The sequence below is a fragment of the Microtus ochrogaster genome, chromosome 8 (assembly GCF_000317375.1).
Source record: "Microtus ochrogaster isolate Prairie Vole_2 chromosome 8, MicOch1.0, whole genome shotgun sequence".
Classification (NCBI taxonomy): domain Eukaryota; kingdom Metazoa; phylum Chordata; class Mammalia; order Rodentia; family Cricetidae; genus Microtus; species Microtus ochrogaster.
This window is the reverse complement of record NC_022015.1, coordinates 29,752,484-29,779,246: the sequence shown is the minus strand read 5'-3', so window position 1 is coordinate 29,779,246 and position 26,763 is coordinate 29,752,484. Positions and strand designations below refer to the sequence as shown.

The window sequence follows — 26,763 nt, the reverse complement described above, 5'->3', positions numbered from 1 at the left end:
GGCTGCTTCCCTGCGTTCAGACAAGCACCCACTAACTCCTATTTAAGAACAGACTATGCAGGTCAGTAGCTGAGAGCCCAGAATTATGGCTCAGGCTGTGGATGTGGCTCATTTGATGGAGTGCCTGCCCAGGAAGTCTGGGGCCCTATGTTTGATTTCCAGAGGTGCCGACACTACGTATAGAGGGCACACCTGCACCCTAGCACACAGTAGGTGGAGGAAGGAAGAAAAGTCCTCAGCTACAGGCAGAAATCGAGGTTATCCTGGGTTACATGAGACCCTGCCTCAAAACCAAAACAAAGAAGAATCCCCAGTCATGTCCCTGGGCACTCCTAATGACTGTTTGATTAAGAAAAGAAAAGAGTATCTTTTCAATTCCGTGGAAAGCGATAGGGAGCCGCAGGTGAGGAAAAGGACCAGGACAGAGTAGAGAGATGGATCTAGATGTGCTGTGTGCTTCCTCCTCAAGTTCTTCCCATTCTGGGGCGCGAGGCTGTGCCACCACACCAGAGACTCCCACTGTATGTGGGGGAATGTTATTTTCAGGTGTGTGGCTGTCGTTTATGCTGCATTTGTTTAACCCTGTGAAGCTGTGATTCTCTGCCTGTCTAAACCACCTGATGGTCTAATAAAGAGCTGAACGGCCAACAGCGAGGCAGGAGCAAGGATGGATGAGGCTGGCAGGCAGAGAGAGTAAATAGAAGGGGAAACAAGGAACGAAGGGAGGAGCAACGAGAGAACAAGGGGAGGAAGATGTCTGGTGCCAACCACCTAGCCACCCGGTCACCCAGCCAGCCATGGAGTAAGAGTGAATGTAAGATACACAGAAGAAAAAAGTCCAGAGGCACAAGGTAAATGGGTTAATTTAAGAAAAGCTGGCAAGAAAGAAGCCAAGCTAAGGCCGGGCTTTCATAACTAAGAATAAGCCTCCATGTGTGATTTATTTGGGAGCTGGGTGGTGGGGCCCCCCCCAAAGAGTGAGGAGTGAAACAACCACACCAGCTGTACTTCAGTGTGCACGGGGACCCTCTTCAAAGGTCTGCGGCAAGACCCTCTCCCATGGGACAACACTGCACTCTGGCCAGCCGGAGCCCCAGAGCCTGGCTCCAGCCGCTGCAGCCCAGTGAAGTCTGCATCACTTCTCGGGCAAAAGGTGTCACATCTCAAAATATTATTTCCAATAAAAGTTTTGTTTACCTAGAGAAGATTTAAACACACCAAAAAACTTTGAAGGAAACAAGTGGCCCAGTTCTTTTTAATAAAACCCGTGCTTGGATACACAATAACTCTTGCTAGCAGAGCCAGCAAACTGGATGAAGTATGGGCCAGAAACTCCGTATTTTCGCAGATGAATTTAGAAAGGGGAAGCCGGCATTTGGGGAAGGTTACCTTTGGGGTATGTAATAATTCAGAAGGATAAACAACTTCTTCTTCCCTAGCATAAGTGTGCACTTTGAGTAAAGGGAATGAACAGGCAGGATAGAAACTTCTAGAGTACAGTCTTATGTGTATACACACCACCATGCATAGGGTACACGCCATGGTTTCCTAGCTGAGAAACGAGTAATCAGCACACCTCAAATCTCTAGCTTCCTGTTGTAATGGGCTGTCTTAAAAGCTTCTCTCTTCATGATGACACCCTTCGAAAGCCTTTCTATTCTGTTTTTAGCTGGGCTAAATACCCAGGCAAGACACTGCGGCGAGAATGATCACATCCTGCTTGGAAACTCCCCATCGGGGGCCCTGTATCAACGTGCACACAGCAAGGAGGACACTGTGGCACCACCTCTGCTTCCAGAGAAGGAAGCAAAGGGTCTACTCCTGACGGTGTGACCTCAGCCCTGTCACCATCCAGCCCACTGACCAATACAGGCCATTCTGAAGGTGGCTATGGGAAGACAAGGTCACCCAACTCCAGGGTTAGACGCTGCCCAGTCTGAGGTTGAAGATATGCCCCGAGGTCCCCAGGGAAGGGAGCTGCCAAGTGACAGCATTTTCTACAGCCTTGACCTGTGCTGCACACAAAAGGGAGGACAGCTTCCTGTGTGTGAGAGGGAGGCGACAGTGAATCCACCAGCACCCATCTGTGCAAGAGAACCGTGACCTCAATCCAGGTTACAGGTTGTATGTTTACAACCCGAGCCCTCGGGAGGCTGCACAAGAGGATCCTAAGAGCTAAGACACCTGGGGCTGCAGAGAAAGACAGCATCTCAAAAAAGAAAAGGAAGGAAGGAATGAGAAAGAGGGGAAGAAAGAAGGTTCTATGATTTTGCACGCTGCTAGCAAACACTGAAGGTTAAGATTGCCTTAGGGAGGACAAATGCCCTTCTATGGCTGCTCCAAACTTGCTGGTGAACTCTGGCAGTGTGACATGGAAGCCGAATTCCTTCTTTGCAGCACATCTGTGTGCACACACATGTTGGTGGGAAGAGGAGAAGGTTTCAGGACTGTTTAGGGAGGGGTGGATGAGGTTCCTGGAGCCACTCAGCCAGACCAGAAGAGCTGGTAAGAGGCAAGGCTGTTAGAAGTGGGAGGCCACAGAAGAGGGGACCGAGAGAGCTATACTGTAGAATGGAAGTGGATGCTTCTCTCGGGTGCCCTGTAGCCAGGACTCTGACTTTACTTTCATCTGGGGAGTGAGTCAAGCCAGCAGGAAACCAAAGTTCCTCAGAGGAGGAAAACAAGATTTCTTCAACAGTTCTTCCTAGAACACTGCATCCCTGAAAACCCTCCCCAGTCTCAACCTCCGGAACACTGGTCCGTACAGAACTTGGTTCCTTCTGGAATGCTCTACAGCTCACCACAGGTGCGACATGTCAACTCTGGCTTGGATGGAACAAAAATGACTTCTACCTCAGAGATGCAGTGAGCAGACATTGCTTAGCCAAAGCCAGCGTGGCAACAATAACTAGGCACGGCACACTGGGCTCCAAGAAGGCCAGTGCCAGGGAAATCTTTTTCACAACTCAAGAAAACCTGATCTAACTTCAAGACGTGGGTGCAAATGTCCCAAAGCTATCTCACAGAGACACTCATCTGCTGCCTCCACCGGCCTCCAGACACCCCATCCCTGGTCCCTGCCCTTGATTGTTTTCCTTCATTCCTGTCTGGGGCTTCTTGGCGGCCAGTCACATGGGAAAATGACCCTCCATTTGAGGAGCTTTTCTGTAAGACTCTGTCCTAGGAATGTCAGAAGTTATACCCATAAATTCTCACCAACATGTCTGCCTAAACATGAGCTGAACAAGGACTGCAAAAACAGGCAGCTAAAGTGGATAGGGAAAGGCCACAAGGCCTCAACCCTATACAAGGAACTACAGACAACTGAGGAATTCTTTGAGTGGGAAAAACAGTCTTCCCCATGGAAGAGCACACCAATTGATTACCCAACACCAAACAGTCAACCCAGAGAGGGTACATACAAGTAACACTATACATATACAGACTGAGCAGTTTACAATTAGGAAGAAGTGTGTGTGTGTGTGTGTGTGTGTGTGTGTGTGTGTGTGTGTGTGTGTATAAACACATACACACAAGTTATAACAATGAGACAGCTTGGAAGGAGGAGAGGGAAGGGGAAAATGTTGAGATTATATTATAAACTCAAAAATAAAAGGAAAAAAATGACCCTCTGCACCACGCTGGCTTCCTTGGTATCCCTTGCTTGCTTCTGCTCCAGTCTTTAGTGAAAGCACCACTCCTCAGCTGCCCAGCCAAGGCCCACCTCTGAATACCATCCCTCTGCCATGCCACCTTCATCCAATCCATCAGAGGTTATGGTACAGCCCCTATTGCAGTTCCTGGCACCTATCCCCTGAGCAGGCTGGGCTCCCTGCAGGCCAGTGCTGTGTACTCCTTGCTGTAGCATCCTCTGTGCTCCGCTGGGGCCTGTCACACAGTTCACAACACATGTGAGATCCCATGTTCTGAGAATGAGGAGATAAGTGCAGAAGTCCTAAGTGAATCCTAAATGTATTCAATGTTTTTATGTCAAAAAGATTTACCTTTACTAGTTGATGGGCGCCTGGATATAAAAATTCTAGACAGACCCACCATAAGAAAATGCTTCAATTTAATTCAAAATCTTAAACCCATTTAACCTTCAGCTCAATTAAAATTCTGAGCTAATGGCGTGTAGGAGCTATCCTGAACATCTGAAACACACAGCCCATCTAATTACCGTTAGAGTCTTAAAGGAAATAACGTAGCAAACAAAGTATGCTTTGAGTTCAGAGTGTCAATGATATTAACATCCTCAAAACAAAACTGAAGCTCAGTCGCTAGTTACAGACCACTGGAACAACAGAAAACCCGGATGGTACATTAAGAACAAGAGAGAATTCTCAAACTAGAGTTCAGTCCAATCTAAGAAAGGGATGCGTGCCTCAGACGGCACACAGTTGTGCCTCCTTGGCTGGTGGATGGTGCCCGTGTCCGTGCAGCACAGGCATGGCTGGACAACTCCCCTGCTCATCTAGCGTGAGACATCATCACAAGCTTCAAACATGCTGTGGCTTACAATGACATACAGTGAAGGCGAGTGAGCCCGCTCCCTCCCTTCTGAGTCATTGGCACTCAGGTGGCCAGCATAGAGCTTGCCTCAAGTCTACCCCAGGGCCCCAACATCTAGGGGATGAGGGGTTCAGAAAAAAGGCCACTCTGTGAGTGGCAATGTGACAAAAGATTCAGATAAATAGAGGGCATATCTGTGGCTTCCTTAGAACTCCTCCCAAGACCCTGTCACCTGCCTCTCCCTGCCACTTCACTTCCTCTCATTGAGAGGGACTAAAGGATTCAGGGCTGCAGCAGAGACAAGTGAATGCTTCTCGATGGGGCGGGCGCCAAGCAGCAGTCTGTGCTACCAGAGTCCTAGCTCCTGGGTAGATGGGGACCTCCCTCCCCCACCTTACAAAGGGCAGGAAAAGAAGACAAAGGCCTCTGGGTGTTATAGTTACCGTGTAAGCTGGTCTTGGAGACTTGTTGGAATTCATTTACAATACAATTCAAACAAGCCCATGTGGCGGCTAATCTTCCTTGTCAACTTGCCTGGGTTTAGAATCACCTAGGAGACACACCACTGGGTGTGTCCTTGAGGATGTTTCCAAAGAGGTTAGTTAAATTTAGGAACTACCCTGAATGTGGGTGGTACCATTCCATGAGCTGGGGGGTTCCACACACATACAATGGAGAGAAGAGTCCAGAAGCCTACTGATTGCCAATATTCCCTACATTCTATCTCTCACTCCACCCAGATGTGAGCAAGTAGTCTCTTGCTACTGCGGCCACAGCTGGCAGTTACTCCTGCCATCAAACCTTGCCCACCATGATAAACTGTGCCCTCATATAACAAACTAAAAGCATCCCCCTTTCCTTTCTATGGCTTCCTGTCAACTTCTAGTCACAATGGTAAGAAAAGTAAGTCACACACCTGCTAACAGATTTCTCACAGCCACAGCTCACGAGAAGGAGGAGATGGAAAAGAGTAAGGGACATGAGAGACCAAAGGCGGCAATGGGGTGACAGCAGGCAACTAGAGGGCACCAGCACATGATCACCAACTGGAAAGGACTGCATGTTTAGGCCAGCATGACCACACCACCAGCTCTACAGCTGTTCACACCATAGGCACCAAGGGCCAGGGACCAACTCCAAAGGGCCCCGGCTAATCAGGGCAAAACTAATCCCACCAGGAGTGGCTACAGGAGGACACAAAGTCTGAGAAGAGTGTACGTCTGAGCTACAGACCCCCGAGAACCTGCACACAATCCTGGAGCCTTCTCCTGGGGTGAAAGTTACTGCTGAGTGGAATTCTGGGAATGCCAGTTCTTGGTCAGGAAATATTATCTGGTAACCTGTGGGTATACACAAGTGTTATTCCCACAACCTGTGACATACGAGCACTGGACAATGGTGGCATAAACTTTCCCTTCACTGATGGCACATAGTATGATTCCTAACCATGGTCAGACTGTACCCAGCCAATGCAGGGCTTGCTTTGGTAGGTAACAGGGACAGGTGCCACTTCCTGCCAACTTCCCCTTCACATGGGTACAAACACCAGTGTTATAAGACTCCTCTCAAAGAAGCTTATTGTTATGAGCGAGGGATTTAAGGATTTCTATCCTAACATGCCTTAGAGGCACAGAACATTTACCCACCCCTGCTTGAAGCCAACCAATTTATCTCTGTTACTCTACAGTACATACATTGCTCCAAAGTTTGGAAACTCAAAAAATATCCTGGGCTGACAGACACTTCGTATTTTAGACACACACATTTTCTTAGCTGTCATTCAACCATCCTTTTCTCTGGTCAAGATGAGGTCGGCAGAATGAAGTAACTGGCTTCCTTCTGACACACCAACACAGACATGCACGTTTGCCAGTCCTGCCTTCTAAGAGCAACAAAGTTCAGAGAGCAAAGCTTTATGGTTCTGTCCTTTTGCCAACCTGGGTCCAGAGCTTAAGGGCTTTCGGGTCTGAGTATAGCCCATCTCTACCTTCTGTCTGGCATCAGGTAAGTACTGAGTAGGTAGGGAGCAAGTCAAGAGGCAGGTTGGGTATCAACACCATTTTCTAGATCAGCGACAGCACAGCTTCCCAAGTGATACACTCTGCCCTTCTGTAACCACCCAGCTCTATCTAAGAACCATGGGCCAACCACAAAAGGCCTGGCATCGACAGGCCTGGTATCTGCTGTCTCATGTTCACCACTCACAAGGCACACGACACACTTGCTCGTGAGGGTAGGCCTGAATGACTAGGTAGACACTGTATGATCCTCCCACAGAACTCATCCTGCTCAGCCTGCCCCCAGCAGCCTCCACACTAGAGCTGGCCAGGAATATGCCATGCCAGATCTATAAACATCACAAATGAATCGCTGCCAGGAGAGTTAGTTAAGTTACACAAAGTAGAAAATGGACTGTAAGCAGTTTGTACATTCAAGATACAGAAGAATTTATATGAGTTGGGTTGGTCGACATATGGTTTCCAGTATTACATTCCTAAACTTTTATTACAAGGTTTGCATTCAAACAGAAAATGAAGGGGGTGCAACCTTTGACATGGTAAAGATGAGCCCCAATTAGTCTGCCCCAGTGCTTGAGAGCCAAAGTCTACTTGCTGCTTTCTGTGAAGTCTAAGTGGGACTCAAAGCACAGCCAATGTTTCAAGTAATCAAACAGTGTGAACAACGTTATAGGATGCTAAGCATGGCTCAAGATCATATAAGGAAAATAAACAGACCACATAACCCTCTTGCTACATCCCTGAGCAGGTCAGGGCTCCACAGCTACAGAAGGATGGCACGGAGGCCATCAGTGAGGCTCTTGCAAAGACCAAACTATGCTGCAGGGGACAATGACTGACAGCTGGGAGATACAGGCAGGAGGTCGTCAAATAAAACTGCTACAAAAAAGCCACTTCTAAAGCAATGTGCTTCATTCAAATGTTAACAGAAGAAAAATGGAGGTGATGGGTATGACCCAGGACAAGCCAGCAACAGTATCACAGTGTGGCATCTGAGCAGATATAAGGCCTGGTGTGGGAGGGAGTTAGGCTTGTACAGAAACATGGGGAATCTCTCTACAGACAGGCGTCAGTAGTCTGCCTGTGTGTCAACCACTAAATAAAGCTACAGCCCTTGGGGAATGTAAGAAACGCCTGTGGAGATCCGCAGCTCACATGGGAAGGTGAAAGCAAGTGCCCTGCACAAGATCCCTCGGCTGCGGATCAGCAGTACAGGAGGCTGCAGATGTAGCCTGGTGGTCAGTAAGGGCTGTGTACAGCTGTTATTCCACAGTAAACTCCAAGCACGAAACAGCACACCAGCTGGCGTCTAGGGTAGACCCCAAACCAATCCCATACCTTGCTTTTTCCCAAAACAGAGGAGCACTTCCATGCTTGTGCATGTTGTCAGAAGCACCCCAATTCTAAAACCCCAAAGATACTGGTATACTTCAGTAAATAAATTGATGCAGGCCAGCATTTCAAGATTGACTTAGCATTCTAACATGAACTCACACCCTATCACATGTATAGAACATGAAATAGAAAAATGACATGGGTATGTAAGCACACAGAGAAAAAACCATTTGAGGACTCCCACAAGTTGCAGTCTGAGAAACAACGCCAGGATGAAGGCTGACAGAGGGAGAAACACTGAGGTGCCCTGTTACTAGGGACAAGGGAATGTCACCTACTGGGATGTAAGATATTTAATACATGTCTTCTTGGTGGGTGTTGACAGCACAAAAACAAGGCATGAACATCACACAAGGAGCAGCACACTGTCTCTATGCAGAGAGTGAATTCATAGAGCAATCCTAAAGAACTCCAAATAACACTCAGAGCAAGTGTAGTTGTTATCCCCCATTCCCCAGAGGGAGCTGGCTCCAGGGCGGTAGGCACACCAACACCCAGAGATGATTGAACCCTTCCTTCACAGAAAATGGCAGTACCAGAACAGATTCTATTCACATCCACCCAAATGCTGTACACTCAGAGACTACCTATAGAATAAATGCTACATGAGCAGCTGTTTAAATGGTCTGCATAAAGAATAATGACAGGATGGGGCTGGAGAGATGGCTCAGAGGTTAAGAGCACTAGCTGCTCTTCCAGAGGTCCTGAGTTCAATTCCCAGCAACCACATGGTGGCTCACAACCATCTATAATGAGATCTGGTGCCTCTTCTGGTGTATATATGTTAACAGAACATTGTATGCATAATAAATAAATAAATAAATCTAAAAAAAAAGAATAATGACAGGAAAATAGCTCGTACAGGTTCATAACATATGCAGTTTTCCAACAACCCTGATCCACAGTCAACTGAATGCACAGACAGAGAACTCACAGAGAGGGAGAGTCAACAGGCAGTCCCCCACCCCTTATTCACAAGAATGCATCCGCAAACCCAGGCGACCTGAAATGGGGGGTAGAATCAAACAAAATAAGACTGCTCCTATATGCCTAGACTAACTTATAAACCTGGAGCAGTAAGAGATGGGGGGTTACAAAACCAGACAAGCACAGCAACCAGCTATGCTGTGCGTCACATCACTGCAGGCTCTCTGCTCTTGTCATGACGAAGGCAGAGAATTCTTAAAGGAAGCACTTCGTAGTTTGTCTTGGACATATCCAGATCTCCAGATTCTTGTGCTTTGCATCATTATAAAGTAAAAAAAGCTGCTTGAGCAGAGCATGGCAATAATGCCAGGTTAATCTAACAACTGACAGAGTTACTAAGTGACTAGGAGGTGGGCAGCATATACAGAGTGGATACACCGGGGGAAGGGGCCACATCCCAAGCTGACGGGCCAAGCAAGACGTCATCATACTAGACAAAATGGCACGGACTTATACGTCATGACAGTTTCCTTTTGGAACTTCCCAGTTAACATTTCTGGACTTGGAGTCTAACTGACCGTGGGTAACAAACAGGAAAAATAAAACCACAGAGAAGGGTCGGGGAGGGTCCTGGGCATGAATTCACAGAAGTCTGTACGACATAAGATCAACACATAAAAATCAATGGCTACAACCTGCAGCGGTAATTTAAAAGTTAACAAAAGTTTTAAGCTGATTTAGAATACTATCCAGAACAAAGTACCTAAAAATCAATTCTATCAAAGACATGTGAGGTCTCCATGCTGGAAACTACAAAACCCTGCTGAGAAAAATGAAAGAGAACTCAAATAGATGCAGAGATAAATCACACCGCAAATCGACAGAGCCAGTACCAAGAAGCTGTTAAGCAGCCAAGGATGGAAACGGACACTTCTCAATCAGATGTCAACAAAAAGCTGTGCAAAATCAGAAACTAAAACTGGCAGGATAGTGTGCAGAATGAAGAGACCTAGGGCCAGGTGGGAGATGAATGGAGGCCTAGGTGGGGGAGGGGGTAGGATAAAAATACACTGTGTGTATGTATATGTTTTTTTGAATAAATAAAAACATAATGTTAAAGAACAAAATTAAGATCTGGAAACTTGCTAGAAATGTTGCGCAGATGGTGGAGAGTGTCTAACAAGCACAACATCCCAGGCTTGACACCCAGCTCCTCATAAACCAAGTGAGGTGGCACTTGCTTCTAGTCACAGACTTTAGAGGTGGATAAAGGATGAACAGAAGTTCAAGGTCGTCCCTGAGTTCCACGCCAATCAGGGCTACATGAGATCCTTTCTCAACAACAACACAGAGGTGGGGACACCCAAAGGCCAAAGACAGCAGTTAGAGATATGACCTAACTATTCCAGGCTGTTTTCTAAGGCAGGGTCTCACTATGTAGAACTGGCTGTCCTTGAACTTCCATAGATCCATCTTCCTCCACCTCCTGAGTGTTGAGATTACAGGTGTGGACCACCACAGCCAGTTAGTTATTAAAGACAAAAAAAAAAAAAAGCAAAATGTAAAGGAAAAAAACTGATCAGCTGACTTTCTCAAAATCACAAACTCATTTAAAGAAGTTTAGAAAAACAAAAGACAGGCAACTTAGGGATTATCTTAGTTAGTTAGGGTTTCTAGGCTGTGAAGAGACACCGTGACCACAGCAATTCTTAGAAAAGAAAATTTTAGCTGGATGGCTTACAGTTCAGAGTCCAGTCCATTACCATCATGGGACAAGGCAGCATGCAGGCAGACATGGTGTTAGGGAGGTAGCTGAAAGGACGCACTTTCTCCAACAAGGCCACACCTCCTAATAGTACCACTCCCTATAAACTTAAGGGGTACAGTTACATTCAAACTACCACAGGGAGGAAATCATAATTCAAGCCAGGCATGGAAGTACATTCCTGTAATATCAGCACTCAGAAGTCTGGCTGTGAGTTCAAAACCAGTCTGGGCTAGAGAGCAAGATTCTGTCTCGAAGGAAAAACTGAAGGAATATGCCTGATGAAGCACTTGTACCAAAACCCATAAAGCAGTAACAGAAAAGAAAGAAGGAAAAGAAAATTCAAGTTAAAATGTGCCAAAGATGGTGAAGAACAAATCTTAAAAATTAAAACCACAATAAGATGATACTTCCTACCTACCTGAGGAGCCAAAACCTTAAAAGCTGACAGAACCAAGCAGTGAGCAAACTCTTACAACAGTAAATGTTTATATGCCAGGGAATCCAGCCACTCCTTACCTTGTAATTTACTCAAGAAAAATGAAGATGGAGGTCTTGGCAAGTTTGGTGCATGAGTCCACGATGAACTTTCCAGAGAGTTCTAGATCTTGCTTGGGATGATCTCTATATCCCAGGATGCTTTTGTCAAAAGTTACTGAACTTGGTGGTTGAAATTTAAATATCTCTATAAAAATTTTCACTTCAGCTTTTTAAACTGGCAAAATAAAAATGGTGAATTCTGGATATTGTTGAGGTTTGAAATGTTTCATAAGATTAGCTATACACATGTTGTTGGCTGCTCTCCATATGGGTTACTGGTTTGGTTAAAAAAAATATATATATGTATGTATATATACATATATATATATATCTTTAGTAATATTAAGTTTATTGTGACTCATCAAAGCAGAGAAAGTGTGGCGGCAGGGCATGAGGCAGTTGGTCACACTGCATCCTCAGTCAGGAAGCAGGGACAGACAAATGCTGGTGCTCAGTGCACTGTCTCCTTTTTATTCTGTCATGGACTCATGCCACTTACATTCAGGGTGGATCTTCTTAATTAAGCCAGTCTAGACAATCCCCCGCAGACAGGGCCAGAGATTTGTTTCCATAGAGGTTCTAAAGCCCACCAAACCTGACAATCAAGGTTAACCGTCACACCCTCCAAATCCAACTTCCCACGGCTACTCACAGTATCCCTAGCATCTGGGTTATCCCACAGATGCTCTCTCCAGAGTCCTTAACTGACAGAGAAGAGAAAGCACCAGACACTCCTCTGGAAGGGAGGCACAAGCCTTCTCCTTCTCCCCTTCACTGGTGGGCAGGCCTGCAGCCTCAGGCAGGGCCCAAGTGGGGAACTGGGAGAATGGTTAGGAGGAGATGGACTGCCAGAATCCCAACATGGGCAGCCTGGCCTTCGCTATCTACACACAAGTGCCCGTGTCTGAGGGCAGCCAGCGGCAGCTCCACTACAGGGTTCTTGTTTTCACGGCCCAATCTAATCCTAACTCTGCCTCTTTGTTCAGTTCCCACAATCTATAAGACATACTTACACAAATATACCATTTTCAAGAATTAAAAAATGAATTATGTGTATTTGTGGAGGAGGAGGAGGCTGTCTACATGAGTGCAGGTGCCCTTGAGGGCAGACATACTGGATCCCCTGGAGCTGGGATCACAGGCAGTTGTAAGCCACCTGACACAGGGGACTCGAACTCGAGTCCTGTGCAAGAGCAGGACAGGATCTTAACCACGGAGCCAGCTCTCCAGCCCCTAAATATATCTCATAATGGCTGCTTTTTACATTTTCTTCCTCAAATTTACAGGAAGGAGCGCTTTACTGTTTCTCCAAAAGAAGCCAACACATAATTTCTGTGATTTATGGAGCTACTGAGCATGCTAAGAGACAAAGTGACAGTTGCCCTACAAATTATTTGGTGCCTGTGATTTTCTGAGCACCACAGCCAGATGGTTCTCACAGAAACTGAGAGGAGCCTGTTCCCGCAGTTCAAAGGTTTGCTTATTTTTCAGTCCTGAAGTCTTAAAGACGATATTGATTGCAGCACTATGGCTCTACAGGAGGAGCTGGCTGGGGAGGGCCACGCTGGAATTTATTACCAAACAATGCTCATTATGGCTGTCTCTGACAGGGGTCCATTAAAATCAATTTTTATGTTTCTTATGTATTTTCTTTATCTAATGTTCTTGGCATTGTGTTTATTAGCCAGTTAAGACAAACATCCAGCATAGGAGTTGGTGCTTTTTCTTCTCTTTTTTTCGTTTTTTTTTTTCCTTCTCCTCTCAGAAATAACAAGAATTGCCATTTTAATGCTGCCATTCATGGCCAGCAAACAGAGGAAGAGAGGAAGGAAGTCCAGTGCTACATTTTAGAATGAGATGTACGGGAGTGCTTCCAATTTGTTTTTGTTTTCTTTACAATTAGAAAAAGGTGGTAAGGACGATGCATAGAGGAACACATGTTCTCCAAGGACCTTGTGCTCTACAGTGACTAGTTAAGACTCCTTCTACACCTTAGCAGTGATCACTCCTGGCCTGGTGCCACCTCCAGGAAGCAGCAGAGTGCCCCAACAGAGCTAACGATCTGGACCAGGGAGAAGAGGCTGACAGACTCTGCCAGGCTCGATTTAAAACCCCTGAGGTAAGTCACATGATTGAGAGACCTGTTCATGCCTGTATATCATGTGTTCAAGAACCAAAGTGTTCAACGTTGGTGGTGAAGATGGCTCAGTCAGTAAATGCTTGTTTTATAATCGTGAAGAGCTGGAGAATCCATGTGAGAAGCTGGCACTGTGGCACTCGCCTGGAATCCCTATGCTGGCAAAGTAAAGACAGGCAAAACCCCCGAGGCTTGCTCACTGGCTAACCTAGCCTAATGAGTGAGCTCCGGGCCAATGAGAAACTCTGTGTCAAAAAACAAGGTAGGAAGCACCCGAGGCTGCCCTCTGGCTTCCATAGGCACACACAGACACGTGTATCCACAGGGAGACACTTAGACACAGATACACACACACACACACACACACACACACACACACACACACAAATGCTCACTGTTCACAGAATTCAACACCTCTGCAAACGAATGCATGAATCAAATGCCTGAAAGCTCCCATCAAAGTCATGCCCCCACGGCTTATGAGCTAGTCCAGATTACTGGGCAATAATATATGAGTTGCCAAAGACACCACAGCTCAAAGATGGCTTTCGGAGATGCTCTGTTTATGGTTGGTGGCACCAGGCTCTGTATTACCCCGTGACCAGCGGAAAAGATCCAGGGCTCCTGCTGGTTCCTGCCTTCAGCACCCGCCACTCACGTGGTGCCCATGCTTACTGCCCACACTTACTCAGTGCTTGGGGTCTTTCCACGGAGGAATCGTATCCCATGCAGGCCCCGCTCACAGCCAGACAGCTCCATCTTCCCCAAAGGGCTGTCCAACACTGTGTATTTCATTTTGCAGGTCTCAGCCATTCTGCCAAGTTCCTAGAGAGAAGCAATTTTTAAGTCGAGGAAGGAAGTGGTCATTTATAAAGCACGATAGAAGCACTGGTTACTTAACACAGAAAACAGGTTCCAAAGCTTCCCCTCCTGTTGGGATTTAATCATAAGCTACTTTTATAATACAGCCACTTTCCACAATAACTGGGGTCACCCAACTAGTGCCTACTTCTCTTTGGTCCTCTAAAATTACAATGCCTCTATTTCTCCCTGCTGTCCTTAACTAAAGCAGACTTGGAGGAGGCTGAACTAGTGTAAGATTTTTTTTTTTAAACTACCTGAAACTCAGCAAGCTTTGGCTAAGATGACTGCGAGAAAGACTATTCCATATTGTGAATAAGGCACATTGGTAAGTGAAGCAGGGGCTGGGGTGGAGCAGGAGGGGCTGGGGTGGAGCAGGAGGGGCTGGGGTGGAGCATGAGGAGCTGGGGTGGAGCATGAGGGGCTGGGGTGGAGCATGAGGGGCAGACCACTTGTCCAGCCTACACCAGGTTTAGTTTCATCTTTATATGACAGATTTAAAATAATGAGAGAGACATGGGAACATGTATGAAATGTGTCATAGAAAATGATGGGATGAGATCTGGCTCAGGGGGGACACAGGACACCTGTGTCAGCAGGTGGATGGACCGTGAATGAATGAGGCCATGAAGAGGGGCAAATTTGACTTCAGCAGAAACTGCAGATGCCAAAGAGCTAAAAGCTACACAGAGGGTATTTTTGTACTCCCTTCAAAATCCTTTTTCTTCCAAATTCCTTGTCTGACTCCTGGAAAGAGAGGACTCTCATTCCCTTCCTATCCACCAATGATTTCCAGAGTCCCCCCCCCCCCACACACACACACACACTACTAAGGAACCTGGTGCTCCTGGCCCCAGGCTTGAGCGAGATGGCTTGCTGCCTCTGCTTCTCTGGCCTAGAACTACGTCCATTTACCGTGCCCAGTCAGCACCCTCCCAGAATGATCTACTTTGCGTGGGTTATTAAAGAATGCATCATGGCCTATCCATCTCCTAGAATTCCTTCCCAGGTCACACCCTCATGCACCTGAGCTTCCCAAACACTGGATCCTGGTATTTCTAGCTCCTTCGCCCCATTTCATTGGGGCACCAATGCAGTGAATAACACAGGCCTCACCTGAGAACATATAGACTATACAGAACAAGTCAATTGCTGATGACTTCCAGGGGCAGAACATGGTCAAAAGCCATAGCCTATCATCCACATCTGGCTGACACAGCCTCCATTCCAAGACCCCCCCCCCAATCTCTCTATCTGTCTTTATGTCTGTCTGTCTCTCTCTCTGTATGTATGTATGTATCTGTGTGTGTGTGTGTGTGTGTGTGTGTGTGTACTTACAAAACAGGCATTGTCAGAACATGGCCACACCCTCCCCACCTTCGTTCACCTATAGTCCATGGCTGCTTTTTTTCTATTGCCAAGTTGTGACAGAAGCAGGGTGACCTCTAAAGCCCACCACATCTATCCTTGGACCTCAACAAAAGAGGTCTGCTGACCCTTCCAAGGTCCATATACCCCCACTGCAGCAATCCCCAAGCTACAGGTTATCCCCACGTGCAGTATCCCTTTGCATCCTCTCCTGCCTGTCCGCTAGGTTTCTGTGCTGCCCAGGGCTTCCTGGGATCTTCTGTGCCATTGACATGCTTCTGACACCACTGCTTTCCCCACTTCTCCTCTTCCCTTCAGCCTGGCCAGAACCAATGCTTCCCAAACAAGACAAGGCGTTCCCAAATAATACTCCGGCCTTAGCATCAGGCCCCAAAGTTTCCCTGCACAGCACCCCACTTCCTAAACACAAGGCAAGAATTTGAAAGGGCTCTCTCTCCTCCAGGGCCTCAGGGTATGAGCCTGCTGGGGGATCTCAGCCTCAGGCCACTTGTCACAGTTTACCAAGGCCCCTCCTGTCCATATGCGGCTTCTGTAACACCCACTCTGGAAACAGCCCACTAACTGCAGGGTAAATACTAAACTCGCAGGGCACAAGCTCAAGTTGATGGCGGATGAAACAAGCTATCCTGAACACAAGAACTCAGAGGCTTCCCATCTTGAAGGCTGCTATCTGGACACATGGGCATACACCTGGTATAACCAATATCTCAGTCAAATCCAAACATACAGGGTCCAAGCTTCTGAATGCAAAACTGGGGAGACTCAGAGGCGTACACCCTTTAGAATTAGGCCCAAGGAGCTATGGTGGCTCCAGTAACCCAATATTTTATATCTGTGCTTATGTGCACGTGCACATAAGTGCACAAAAGATAGTGTCAAATCCCCCTGAGCTGGAGCAACGGGTGCTTGTGAACCAACAATGTTGATGCCAGAATCAGAATGTAAGTCCTCTGGAAAAGCAGCAAGGGCTTTTAACCACTGGGCCATTTCTCCAGCCGCCAACAGCCTACTTCTTTGAGTGTCTGCTGACAGCAGTGGCCACAGGAAATGCGCGCATACTTTATCCTGCAGTTCTCCAAGGATGGCAGTCCTAGGCACAGTAGCTTGGTTAAGTCACCTACATGGGATATCCCCGTGGCAGGTCCAGAACCCAGCTGGGCTAATTATAGCTCTCCACTTGGCACAGAACCCAGAGTGTGGCTCCTGTACCTACATTCCCTGCAACATCACTGTGGCATCCACCAAAAGCCACAAGAGGGGCTGACATTAATTGGTGGCAGAAAAAGAATCGATTTTCCACGGCTATTTGGAGACCTCTGAAGAATGAAGTGAATTTCTTTTCATCTCTCCCTTTAACATGAAGGGCGTTTAAATAGCAATGTTCTGAACTAAGCAGCTGGCGCCAGAGGCCAGTTCCCACCAAGGTATTAAAAGCCAGGGACCCACGGGCAGCAGCTCCCTTCCCTCTCTGCTCCACCTCACCAGGCCTTCCAGAACTGTCTTCGCTGCTGCACTGCACCTTCTCCAGTAAGTGTTTCCATGCGCCTCTCAGGAGCAGGCCCAGGACTGCCAGAAGCCAGGGGTGTAGGAAGTAGGTGCCCTGCTAGTCTGAGAGGGACAACAGGTACAGGATCAAACCTCAGGTCCTGCCAAAGTCAGTGGGGAACACAAAGGTCCCGTAAGGTTTCCCAGCCAACTGGGGGCTAGGAAGGAAGCACCAGAAGCAGAATTAGTCCCCAGCTCCCATATCCACCTCAGCAATAGGTACAGGGAAATCCCAGAAGAGAGCAAACCATGCATTCATGTCACCTGATCCTTACAATCCGGGTTAAGACCCATCACTTCATGGGGATCAAGGCAGGAATGAAAGCAGCTACCCATATTCAATCAAGAGTGGAAAAAATGAATGCATGCACACCTGATGCTCAGCTCATTCTCATCAAGTCCAGGGCCCCAAACTAGGGGATGGTGCCACCCACAGTGGGTTATCCCACATCCATCAACAGTCAGTACAATCCTCCACAGACGACAGGCCAGTCTTCTCTGGACAATCCCTCACTGTGAGTTTCTCCCCAGGTGACTGTAAGTTGTGGAGAGTTGACAAATACCGAACCATCACAACACTTTCCAGAGGAAGAAACTGCCATGTTCATAGTTATCCTCTAGCTGTATCCTGCTCCTCGTCTCAAGCTTGTCGAGAGGTTCAGGGTGTGAAACTATAAGGTGTATTGCAACAACCCTTTTTGGTAGCTGGCACTCTAATGGGGAAGAACATTCCAACACCCAGAGCCTTGGCAGCTAAGGATTGAGGCAGACTGAACCCGTGTAGTATAACCCAGAAGCAGCTCAGACCTACGTTCATTAAAGAATCCCGTCACCTAAATAACAGGTTGCATGCAGCCAGACATAGCAAAGACACCAAAGTGCTTGTACAACACAGGACAGCTGAAGGACTTGTTCTCTGGTCTGCAAACCAAGGTCTCTAGATTCAAACTGTTACCGTCTACACTTAGAAATCACACTTAAAGTCCAGTTTCCCGCCCCAAATGTCACACAGGTGCCTCCCTGGAACTGAAGAGGAGCAGATCAGCCCGCTTCTTCCTCTCACAGTGGGAGCCAGCAAGATTAGGCAGCAGAGAGAAAAAACAGCAACCCCCCCCCCCCGTGTGTGTGTGTGTATGGCAGATCAAGCTAAGTGCAGCAAGTGTGTATGTGAACAGAATTAGCAGACTGTTCCAAAACTCCCCCAGAACTTCAAGCACTTATGAAACCCCTTTCCAGACGGCAGCTGCGACTGTTTATCCACTGAAGCAGCTCAGCTAAACCACCTCTGCCTCTAACTGGAAACAGGTATGGGAAAGCAGAACCCAGCATGGAAAGGTGTCTAGCTGAAAGCGTTCCAGTACCTGTTTCCTTCAGGGGCTACCCAAGAGGTTCTGCACCTGCTCACATTCCTGCAGGACAGGGACTCAGTGTCCCAGTGGGGCTGCAGAGTCACAATCATGGGCTAAGAGTTCTTAGCTTCTACCTAGTTACTCATAGAGAAGAGGCATTTCTATACCAAAATTCACTTTTTTAATTTTTTTTTTATTTGAAGGAAGGGTCTCTGTAGCCATGGCTGTCCTGAAACTCACTATGTAGATCAGGTTGGCCTCAAACTCAAGGGATCTACCTGCCTCTGCCTCCCAAGGGACCTGTCTACACAGAGCTGGAAAATCACATTTGAAATGGTAAAATGGGACTCACTGTGGGCAGCATCAGACCCAAATCCTGGGTGCTTTAAGTAAACCTCTGCTCAGACATAACGTGGCTTTTTCTTTGTTTTGTTTTTTTGTTTGTTTTTCGAGACAGGATTTCTCTACAGACATCATCTTCAAGAAATGACGGGGAAAGTTCTTTCTTAGGCCCTATGTAATTTCCTAAAATCAGAAGCTGAAATCCAGTCTGAAATCCACAGTGAGGCAAGCAGTCACTATCATTAGATGGAACGTGCCTCTCTGCCAACTGACCTCTCAATCAGCATATGCAAAGGAAGCTAGATTGCAAAGACCAATGAATCCAGATCTCCAGCAAGAATCTCGGAATGAAGAGCAGGACACTTCTCTACAGGCGGATGAATGACAGGCTGACAGCACCCTTCACCCCAGCCTTCCCAGTCAATGTGACCGGGGCCTGAGGCCTGGGCAGTGAGGCACATCCTATGAAGGACCTTCCAGAGCACCCCCAGCTGCCCTGTAGGGCAAGCAGCCCAGCCTATGGCAAACAACTGCCCCTCCTCCTAGGACCCCAGGCTCTGGAGTCACTGGCCAGCAAGGCTGTGTGTGGGACTGAGTTCCTCCAAAGATACTGGACCTCAAGAAAGACAAGGACCCTAAAATCTCTGGTTTGAACCTGGGCTTCCTTATAACAGCTCAGGAAGGAAGACTGACAGCCAACTATCTTTCGGCTTTGAGACTCCTGCTGATCTGTCTTTCCTATGCTCAAAGGGGCACCAGGTTCAGCAGAGTGCCCACTTCTACTTTTCTCCTCCCCTAGCAGGGCCCAAGAGACACCTGGGAATGGGGAAATCGATGTTTCCACTCTCTCCTAAACAGCCTGTGCATGGCAGGGAGTTCTACCACAGGCAGTCTACCCTAACCCCCAGCACCCGGGACCTCACACACTCCTGGTCCCAAGATGCATCTGGAGTCCTGCTCAGCCATTCCTCTCACGAGCCTCACAGGCCAGCAGGACTGCAGTGTTTTAAAATGTTGCTTTTCCTGGGGTAAAAGAAAATAATCAGAAGGAAGAACTCCATGCCCTGACAACTCAGGATAGAGTCAGACTCCATAGGGGAGGGCATCCAAACCCCGTGAGACCTGAGAAGCCTTGTCTCCTCAGAAACCTGGCCAGGACACGCCTGGAGATCCACAAAGACAACTCAGGAATGGCTGACTCAGAACCCAAGATGCCCAGATCCCGAGGCATTCCTGAGTCCCGTTTTAACGCTCTGAATTTCTGTCCTGATCAAGAACGACTCCTTTATAGTTTGCTGTGGGAAAAAAAAAAATGAGAAAATACCTAGGTTTCTTCCATTTGAAATTCCCCCTCCTAGAGCTTGATAGCATGAAGCCTCTCGTGGGGAGGACAGGAGGCTCCCTGGCTGGTTGGTCTGCTGGGATGGGGTGCACCCAGGGTCACCCCATGTGGCCACACATCTCATGCTGCCAACCGCATATTCCTCATGGGCTGGGAAACTAGCACTTCAGGTCCCACTAACGACAGAGCTACGCGTGACAGGCTGTCAGGAGGAAAAAGGGTGGCAGGCTGGTGCTCGACATGAAGTGTCAGCTCTTACGGTTGCCATGACTCGGGACGCTTCAGCTTCAATGTGTCACAGCACAAAGTTCCCACCCTACAGTGCTTTGCCAGCCGGGAAGTTAACGGCTGCTTCGGAAATTGGCGGGGAGAACGGGCAGAGTGAGGTCTGAAGGAGACATGACCTTTCCCAATTAGGAGGGTGCTAAAGCTGGGGAGTCCTGTCCCACACAGGGAGAAGGAGTCTCTGCCGTCTCATCACTGAGAAATCCTGATTGAATTGTGGCATGGGTAACACATTTCTACCCTCTGCTGGATGGCAAGGCTGGTTAAAATCATCCATGTCCAGGAGAGACCTTGCGGATGCAGGCTCATGTGACTTGCCTGCCGGCCTCCACCACTGCAGATAGGGTTCTATGAAGAACACAGGGCTCCAAGCCAGATGACTCACCATGGAGGCAGCTACAACTGGGGGCCCACTAGAATGCACACCCCAAGCTCAATAACCAAGCCTGATGCCATGGGCTCCTGGGAACAGTGACACTGGCTAGTCTGTGCCTCCATGGCAGGGTCTATCGCAGCCTTCACTGGTCAATCCCCAGCAATATGCCAAGGTAGGAGATACCTGCTGTGGACAGGAGCACAGCTTTGGGGAGCCATGCACACACTTTCTACTGCCTGATAAAGGGGGTACTAGAAGTTACATGGCAGCCTTCCTCTTCCCCTCTCTTCTGCAGCTTTTGCAAGGTGCCCACTCCCCAGCACCACTAGGGTGTCTTCTGCAAAACCAGGAAGTACTTGAAGGCCATGCAGAGCTGGCCAAACTCAGATCTGCTGTCAGGAACCACACCTCAAGGGGCTTGCCCTCTCCCACTAGCTTTAGGTGACTCTTGTAACACTTGACCATGCCTTACCTAGAGCTCTAGGCAAGGACCTCTCCCACAACCCAGGAATATCCAGGGTACAAGGTCCTGTTGGTATTGAATCCAAGGACCTCACTGAAGTACCCAGGCCTGTCCATGTCTGCACAGTCCAAGCCACTAGCTAGCTCCTCTCCCTCCCGACCCACCAAAGCCAACTATCACTCAGGCCCCAGAGCCCAGCGGCACACGGCTCTTATCTACAAGCCCCAGTTGCCTCAAGTGGCTGCCTGTGAGGCTCTCCAATCTGTCTCTCTCCCACGACTAAGTGAATTCCAGGTTAACCCTCAACAAGGTCCCTAACTTTCTTGAGTTTCCTCCATTCCTGGTGGAAAGGTCTGCGAACTGGAGGCAAAGCCACTGGCTGCCACCTGTATCCCTAGTATACCAGTCAGTAGAATTAACTCCTCTTGCCCTTAATTACAAAGTTCTCAGTGGTTTCGCAGCAGGGGATTCTGGGAACAGATCCTGCAATCATTTATGACTTGGGATCCTAAATGGAAGAGCCTGATCTCCAGACATCCTCAGTGACTATGACCACACTAGGCCCTGACAGGCCCAGCTTACTCTTTGAGGGACAGCCACCACCATGCCCTAAGTCCACCCTGCCTCGGAAACGCACTCACTGCCAAGTGATTAACCTAAGACTCCAGTCACACAGCAAGGGATTTCATGTTCTAAATTAGTTACATTATACTCAGAGCCGATCAACGGCTTGATAACTTGAACATATAATTCCATACCTTTTGCTCTTTGAACAATAATTCAGTCTAATCCTGCCGCTGAAGCCAAGATTTCCACACCGAAAGTGCACTTTCTGTTTGATTAAACACTAATAAATGCAAGAATAAAACCCCAGTCTTTTATCTTACAGTAAATTCTTCAAAGACCATACACTCTAACAATTAATTTCTTCTCTAGAGAAAGAGACAGGTCCTTCCTCCCTCGGATAGTTTCACAGTCTAAAGTCTTAATTACAACCGTTAAACATAATTTATTATAGTTCAGGGTTTACAGAAAAATGACATCATAGCATAGGTTCTTGGGTTCCTGAGGTGACCTATCAGTCAATAGGTCTCTGGCGGGGTAATCTAGACAATCCTTGGTGGGCAGACTCATCATGCTTCTTCCCCATGTTGAGACACCTGTGCAGAGTGTCACTCCTCTCCAAAGTCAGTTGCCACCATGCAAACAGATCTATACACAGAGAGAAGCATATAAAAGCCTTAGCATTTTCCCATGTGTGGTGTATAATTTTAAATTTTACAAGGTATTTTCAGGTTTCATACATAAAACAGAATGTATTTGGGGGAAAGTGATGTCAGAGAAAGGAGGTACATGTCACAGGATGAAAAAGGCTGGGGTTCCATCATTGTAGAGTATGGAACCAGAATGTGGGCACTGGATCCAAGACCATATGTATCTTACATGTTCCTCAAACAGACGGGGCACCCAGGGTGACCTGCCACAACTCACCCATAGCCAGAAGAGAGTGTCCTCTTATTTGGATCCCCCAGTTAAGATTACAAAGAGGTTAGATACTTCCTAAAACAACAAGACATAAGTGTTCTGGAACCACATGTCAGCTACAACAGTCTCTGAACAGAGTCCCATTCTTTCTACACGTGACAAAGACAACCCGTCCTATTTAAAGACTGGAAAACTCAAAGGAAGATATCATTCAAACAGACCTGAGGTATATGAAAAATGCATCTACCTGGAGAAAGAGTGGACATCTGGACATGGATAGAAACAGTCAGTTGTGAACTTCTTCTTACTTAGGACAACAGAAATGGAATCTGCAACATGGAACCTTACCTATTCCGAATTATGGGTGTGTCACAACCATGGATGCTGCTCCTGACAGGGGCCTTGGCACCCAGGGGAGGAACGGCTTTGGACCACACACCTGCCCTGCACATGTCTTTCCGAGAAGACCTCATAGGAAGTTCTGCTGGTGGGTTTGCTACTGGATGACAGACAGCGTATCCTCCTGAATCTCTTCTGTCCCTGTCCTCAACTGTCCCTCTGTCCCCCAGCTGCTACAGGAAGCCAAAAGACAGAGAAGAACCAATCCCAGTCCCTCCTCAGGCTTTGGTAGACTGCTAGCTACAGTCAGAGTGGATCGTTGACCAGCCCCAGGCAATGGTGTGCGTCTAGGCACCTCTAGGTGGGACAGACTGTCTGTGCCCTTAACAAAACCCCAGGGAATGATGCTCATAATCAACTGAGTTCTTTCTCCCAATTCTGCAGGGAGTTATTTGAGGGTCAAGGTACCCTCAAACTTGGGGTCTAGTGAGGGCTCATTTTCCCATCCATGTTCCCTTCCCATGTGCCTTCATATGTAAGAAGGGGACCCTCTTTAGGGACTCTTTCATCTGTGTACCAACCCCATCCTGAGAGCAGCAGTTTGTGACCTTTCACCTCCCAAAGACCTGGTCTCCATTCTGTCACCTTAGAGGTTCCCCTTCAACATATGAACCCAGGGAGACACCAACGTTCACACTGCCATCCACTGTATGCAAACGGGATGGAGCTATCAGATCAGATGAGGAGGGGTTTTAGTGCTTTAAATGAAAAGTTTAATGTTTAATGTAGAAAAAAAAACACTGTCTTACGCTTTTTGATTTGAGATAGTTGCTATTTATGTGGGAAAGAGACACATAAAAACCACAATCATACACAGCATCTACATAGGAATAAAAACAGACCAACCTGTAACTTTATCAGCAAATGACACGGTGACTAAAGTAGTAAGCAAATATTTTTCTTGGAAATAGAGATCATTACAAAATTATCTGTAAGCTATACCCCATCTTAGTTCAGGTAATTGAATAATGTTAATTATCTCTCCCTTACACTAACCTATCCTCACTATCAGAAGGGAAACCCCAATAGGATATTTCAAAACAAAAAATGTAAACTTTGAGGCATTACTGCAAAACCTAACAGCATTTTTATCTCCATTACTGTAGAACTCACATTCTTCAGACAAGATTTACCAATGGAAAACCTCACAGACCGTGCAGTGTTAATTTCAAAGATAAATTGAATTAGAAGAAGCCAGACTTCGGTGGTAAAAAGCTTTGCATGTGATTGCTTCTTTAAACTACTACGCTGAATTTCCACACAAGGACACAAACGTTCAGAGGGACCTGAAGCACCAGCTGCAGCAGGGAACACAGGCACGGGAGGCATCTGCACCAGGAAGACAGAACGTGCTCTCTAACTTACTTAGGGAGAGAGCGACAAAAGTCCCCATGGCATTCACCAGGCTGTCACTTTCTCTCACTCGGGGACACCTTTACAAAGTGGAGATGTTTCCACTCCCGTGGTCTTCCCACAACGAGCCCAAGGCCAGGGTATCTTAGAGAAATTCTAGAGAGTGTTCTGCCCTCAGTGCCCTGTAGGAGAACCCTGACCCCACAGAGTCCCAGTGCCTCCAGGAGACACCTGCTCTCACAGACCCCAAGGTCCTCCAGAGGACTAGTACCCTGCAGGGAATCCCTTCCCCTACAGACCCTCACTGACCTCCACTGGAGGAGGGAACTATAACCTCACAGAGTACCTACAGGGATGAAGTTGGGGTTCAGACAGCTATCTTGCCCAAGAGACTTCCATTCTGTTGACTAAGTATCAAGTCCATTAGATATAACTTTCTAGATAAATCTTCCATTTCAAAATAGGAAATACAAGTTTGTATTGTGACAAAATGCGGATATGTACACACACACATACATCATGCTAACCATTTTGTAGATATACTAATTCACAAGTATTAAACAACCTCAACACATATTGTCATCACCTCTGTCCATGTTCCAAACTTCTTCATGTCCAGGTGATGCCAGATCTCCTCGACAACAGGTAGCCTGGGCACCACAGTCCTGACTCCCTAACTTTGTGTGCTCTGGGCCCTCATGGAGGAGCCCTCCTACAGTAAGTACCTGCCCTTTCATCTCTGGCTTTGTCACTGAGCGGGGTATCTTCTAGGCTCACCCATGCTATAATGGCTAACTCTAATCTTTAAGGCTAAAGAAAATCTCATCACATAAACATGGCACACTTGGGTTAGCTACCACCAAGGGGTGAGTACTTCTGCCTCTGGCTGATGTGGATCGAATCCTTAGGAGTGGACATACGTGGAGACACTCCTTTCAACTGTCAGCCATACTTCCAAAGTCCCAATGCTTCACCTACTCTTACCCAACAAAATCTAGGGTTTTCCTAAGAATTGCCCCTTGCCTGTGCTTGTCATCAGTCACGGTTTCTCTGAAGGGCACTGGCAGGCCCTTCTGGCAAGTGCTGTGCCATGACATAGTCCTGCCACACTGTACAACATCAACTCAGTAGATGGTCTTCCTCCAGCCACCCACAGACCCAAAGCCAGCACACACCTCCTCCTGCTCCTCAGCACAGTCTAGGAAGAAGGATCAGAATGGGGTATCTTTCCACATGGCGCACAGTACCACACACCAGGTCCAGTGCTCTCTCTGCCTAAGATATGTGTTGTGCAGAGAGTGAGAGAGAAAAGTTGAGGGAGGGAAATATGGTATTTCCACAGCACTCTGCTGAAGACTTGGGTCCACCCTAACCAACACGGCCTTCTCCTTTGATTAAAAGAAAACTTCTACAGAAGTCATACAGGAGGGCAAGGCAACATTAATGTGCCAGGCAAACAAAAAGAGAGAGGGCCAATGGAGCGTGGGGGAGCACGAGCTGCGTTGCACTGTGCACAGGAGTGCGGGCAGATGCAATTTTGAGCATGGTCTCCGGGGGCAGACACTGCCATGAGTGTCATGTGAACAACAGCAACACACTATGGGAACGCAATAAAAATTAAACCATCGAGAGAAGGAACTTTATCCCACAGCTTAAAGCAATATCTATTCCAGACACTTTTGCGTAGCAGTAATAAACATCTCATACAGGAAAGTGAAAATTTCAACCCAACAGGAACAAAAAAACCAAACAGAAGCCTTGTAAAGGCAAGAACTCCTGGCTTCACAGTGAACTTGCACAAGAACTTCGGGGTCTAACCCTCAGACCTGCTCTTTGGAAATAACTGATCTCATTTTACAGATTATTTCATTCAAGTAAGTAAGAGGTAGCCAAATTCTCATTTCATAACATAAGTCCCCGGAGAAGCCTGTACCTCTCATTCTGACACATGTGGCTTCCCCCCTGAAAGCTCCAAACCTGATCCTTACCTCCTAATAAGCAGTGTTTGGCCTGAAGGTCACCTGATGGTCACTAACTTCCTTCCTACTGTCCTGTTCCTTCCTCCACTCCCAACCCACTACTTTCTCCCCCTTCCGCCCACCCCCTACACTGCAGCTCCCCCTTCCGCCCACCCCCTACACTGCAGCTCCCCCTTCTGTCCACCCCCTACACTGCAGCTCCCCCTTCTGCCCACCCCCTACACTGCAGCTCCCCCTTCTGTCCACCCCCTACACTGCAGCTCCCCCTTTCGCCCACCCCCTACACTGCAGCTCCCCTTCC

The 26,763-nt window shown here is 47.5% G+C and overlaps 1 protein-coding gene across 1 annotated transcript in view; it reads right to left on the bottom strand.

Moving 5' to 3' along the window:
• Positions 1–26,763, bottom strand: part of Mgmt (O-6-methylguanine-DNA methyltransferase) — a 245,767-nt gene that overhangs the window by 176,981 nt on the left and 42,023 nt on the right. The window contains exon 2 of the mRNA XM_005351423.2: positions 13,983–14,119. Within this exon, the coding sequence (XP_005351480.1) occupies positions 13,983–14,107 (125 nt within the window). The 5' untranslated portion in view covers positions 14,108–14,119. The remainder of the gene's footprint in view (positions 1–13,982; positions 14,120–26,763) is intronic.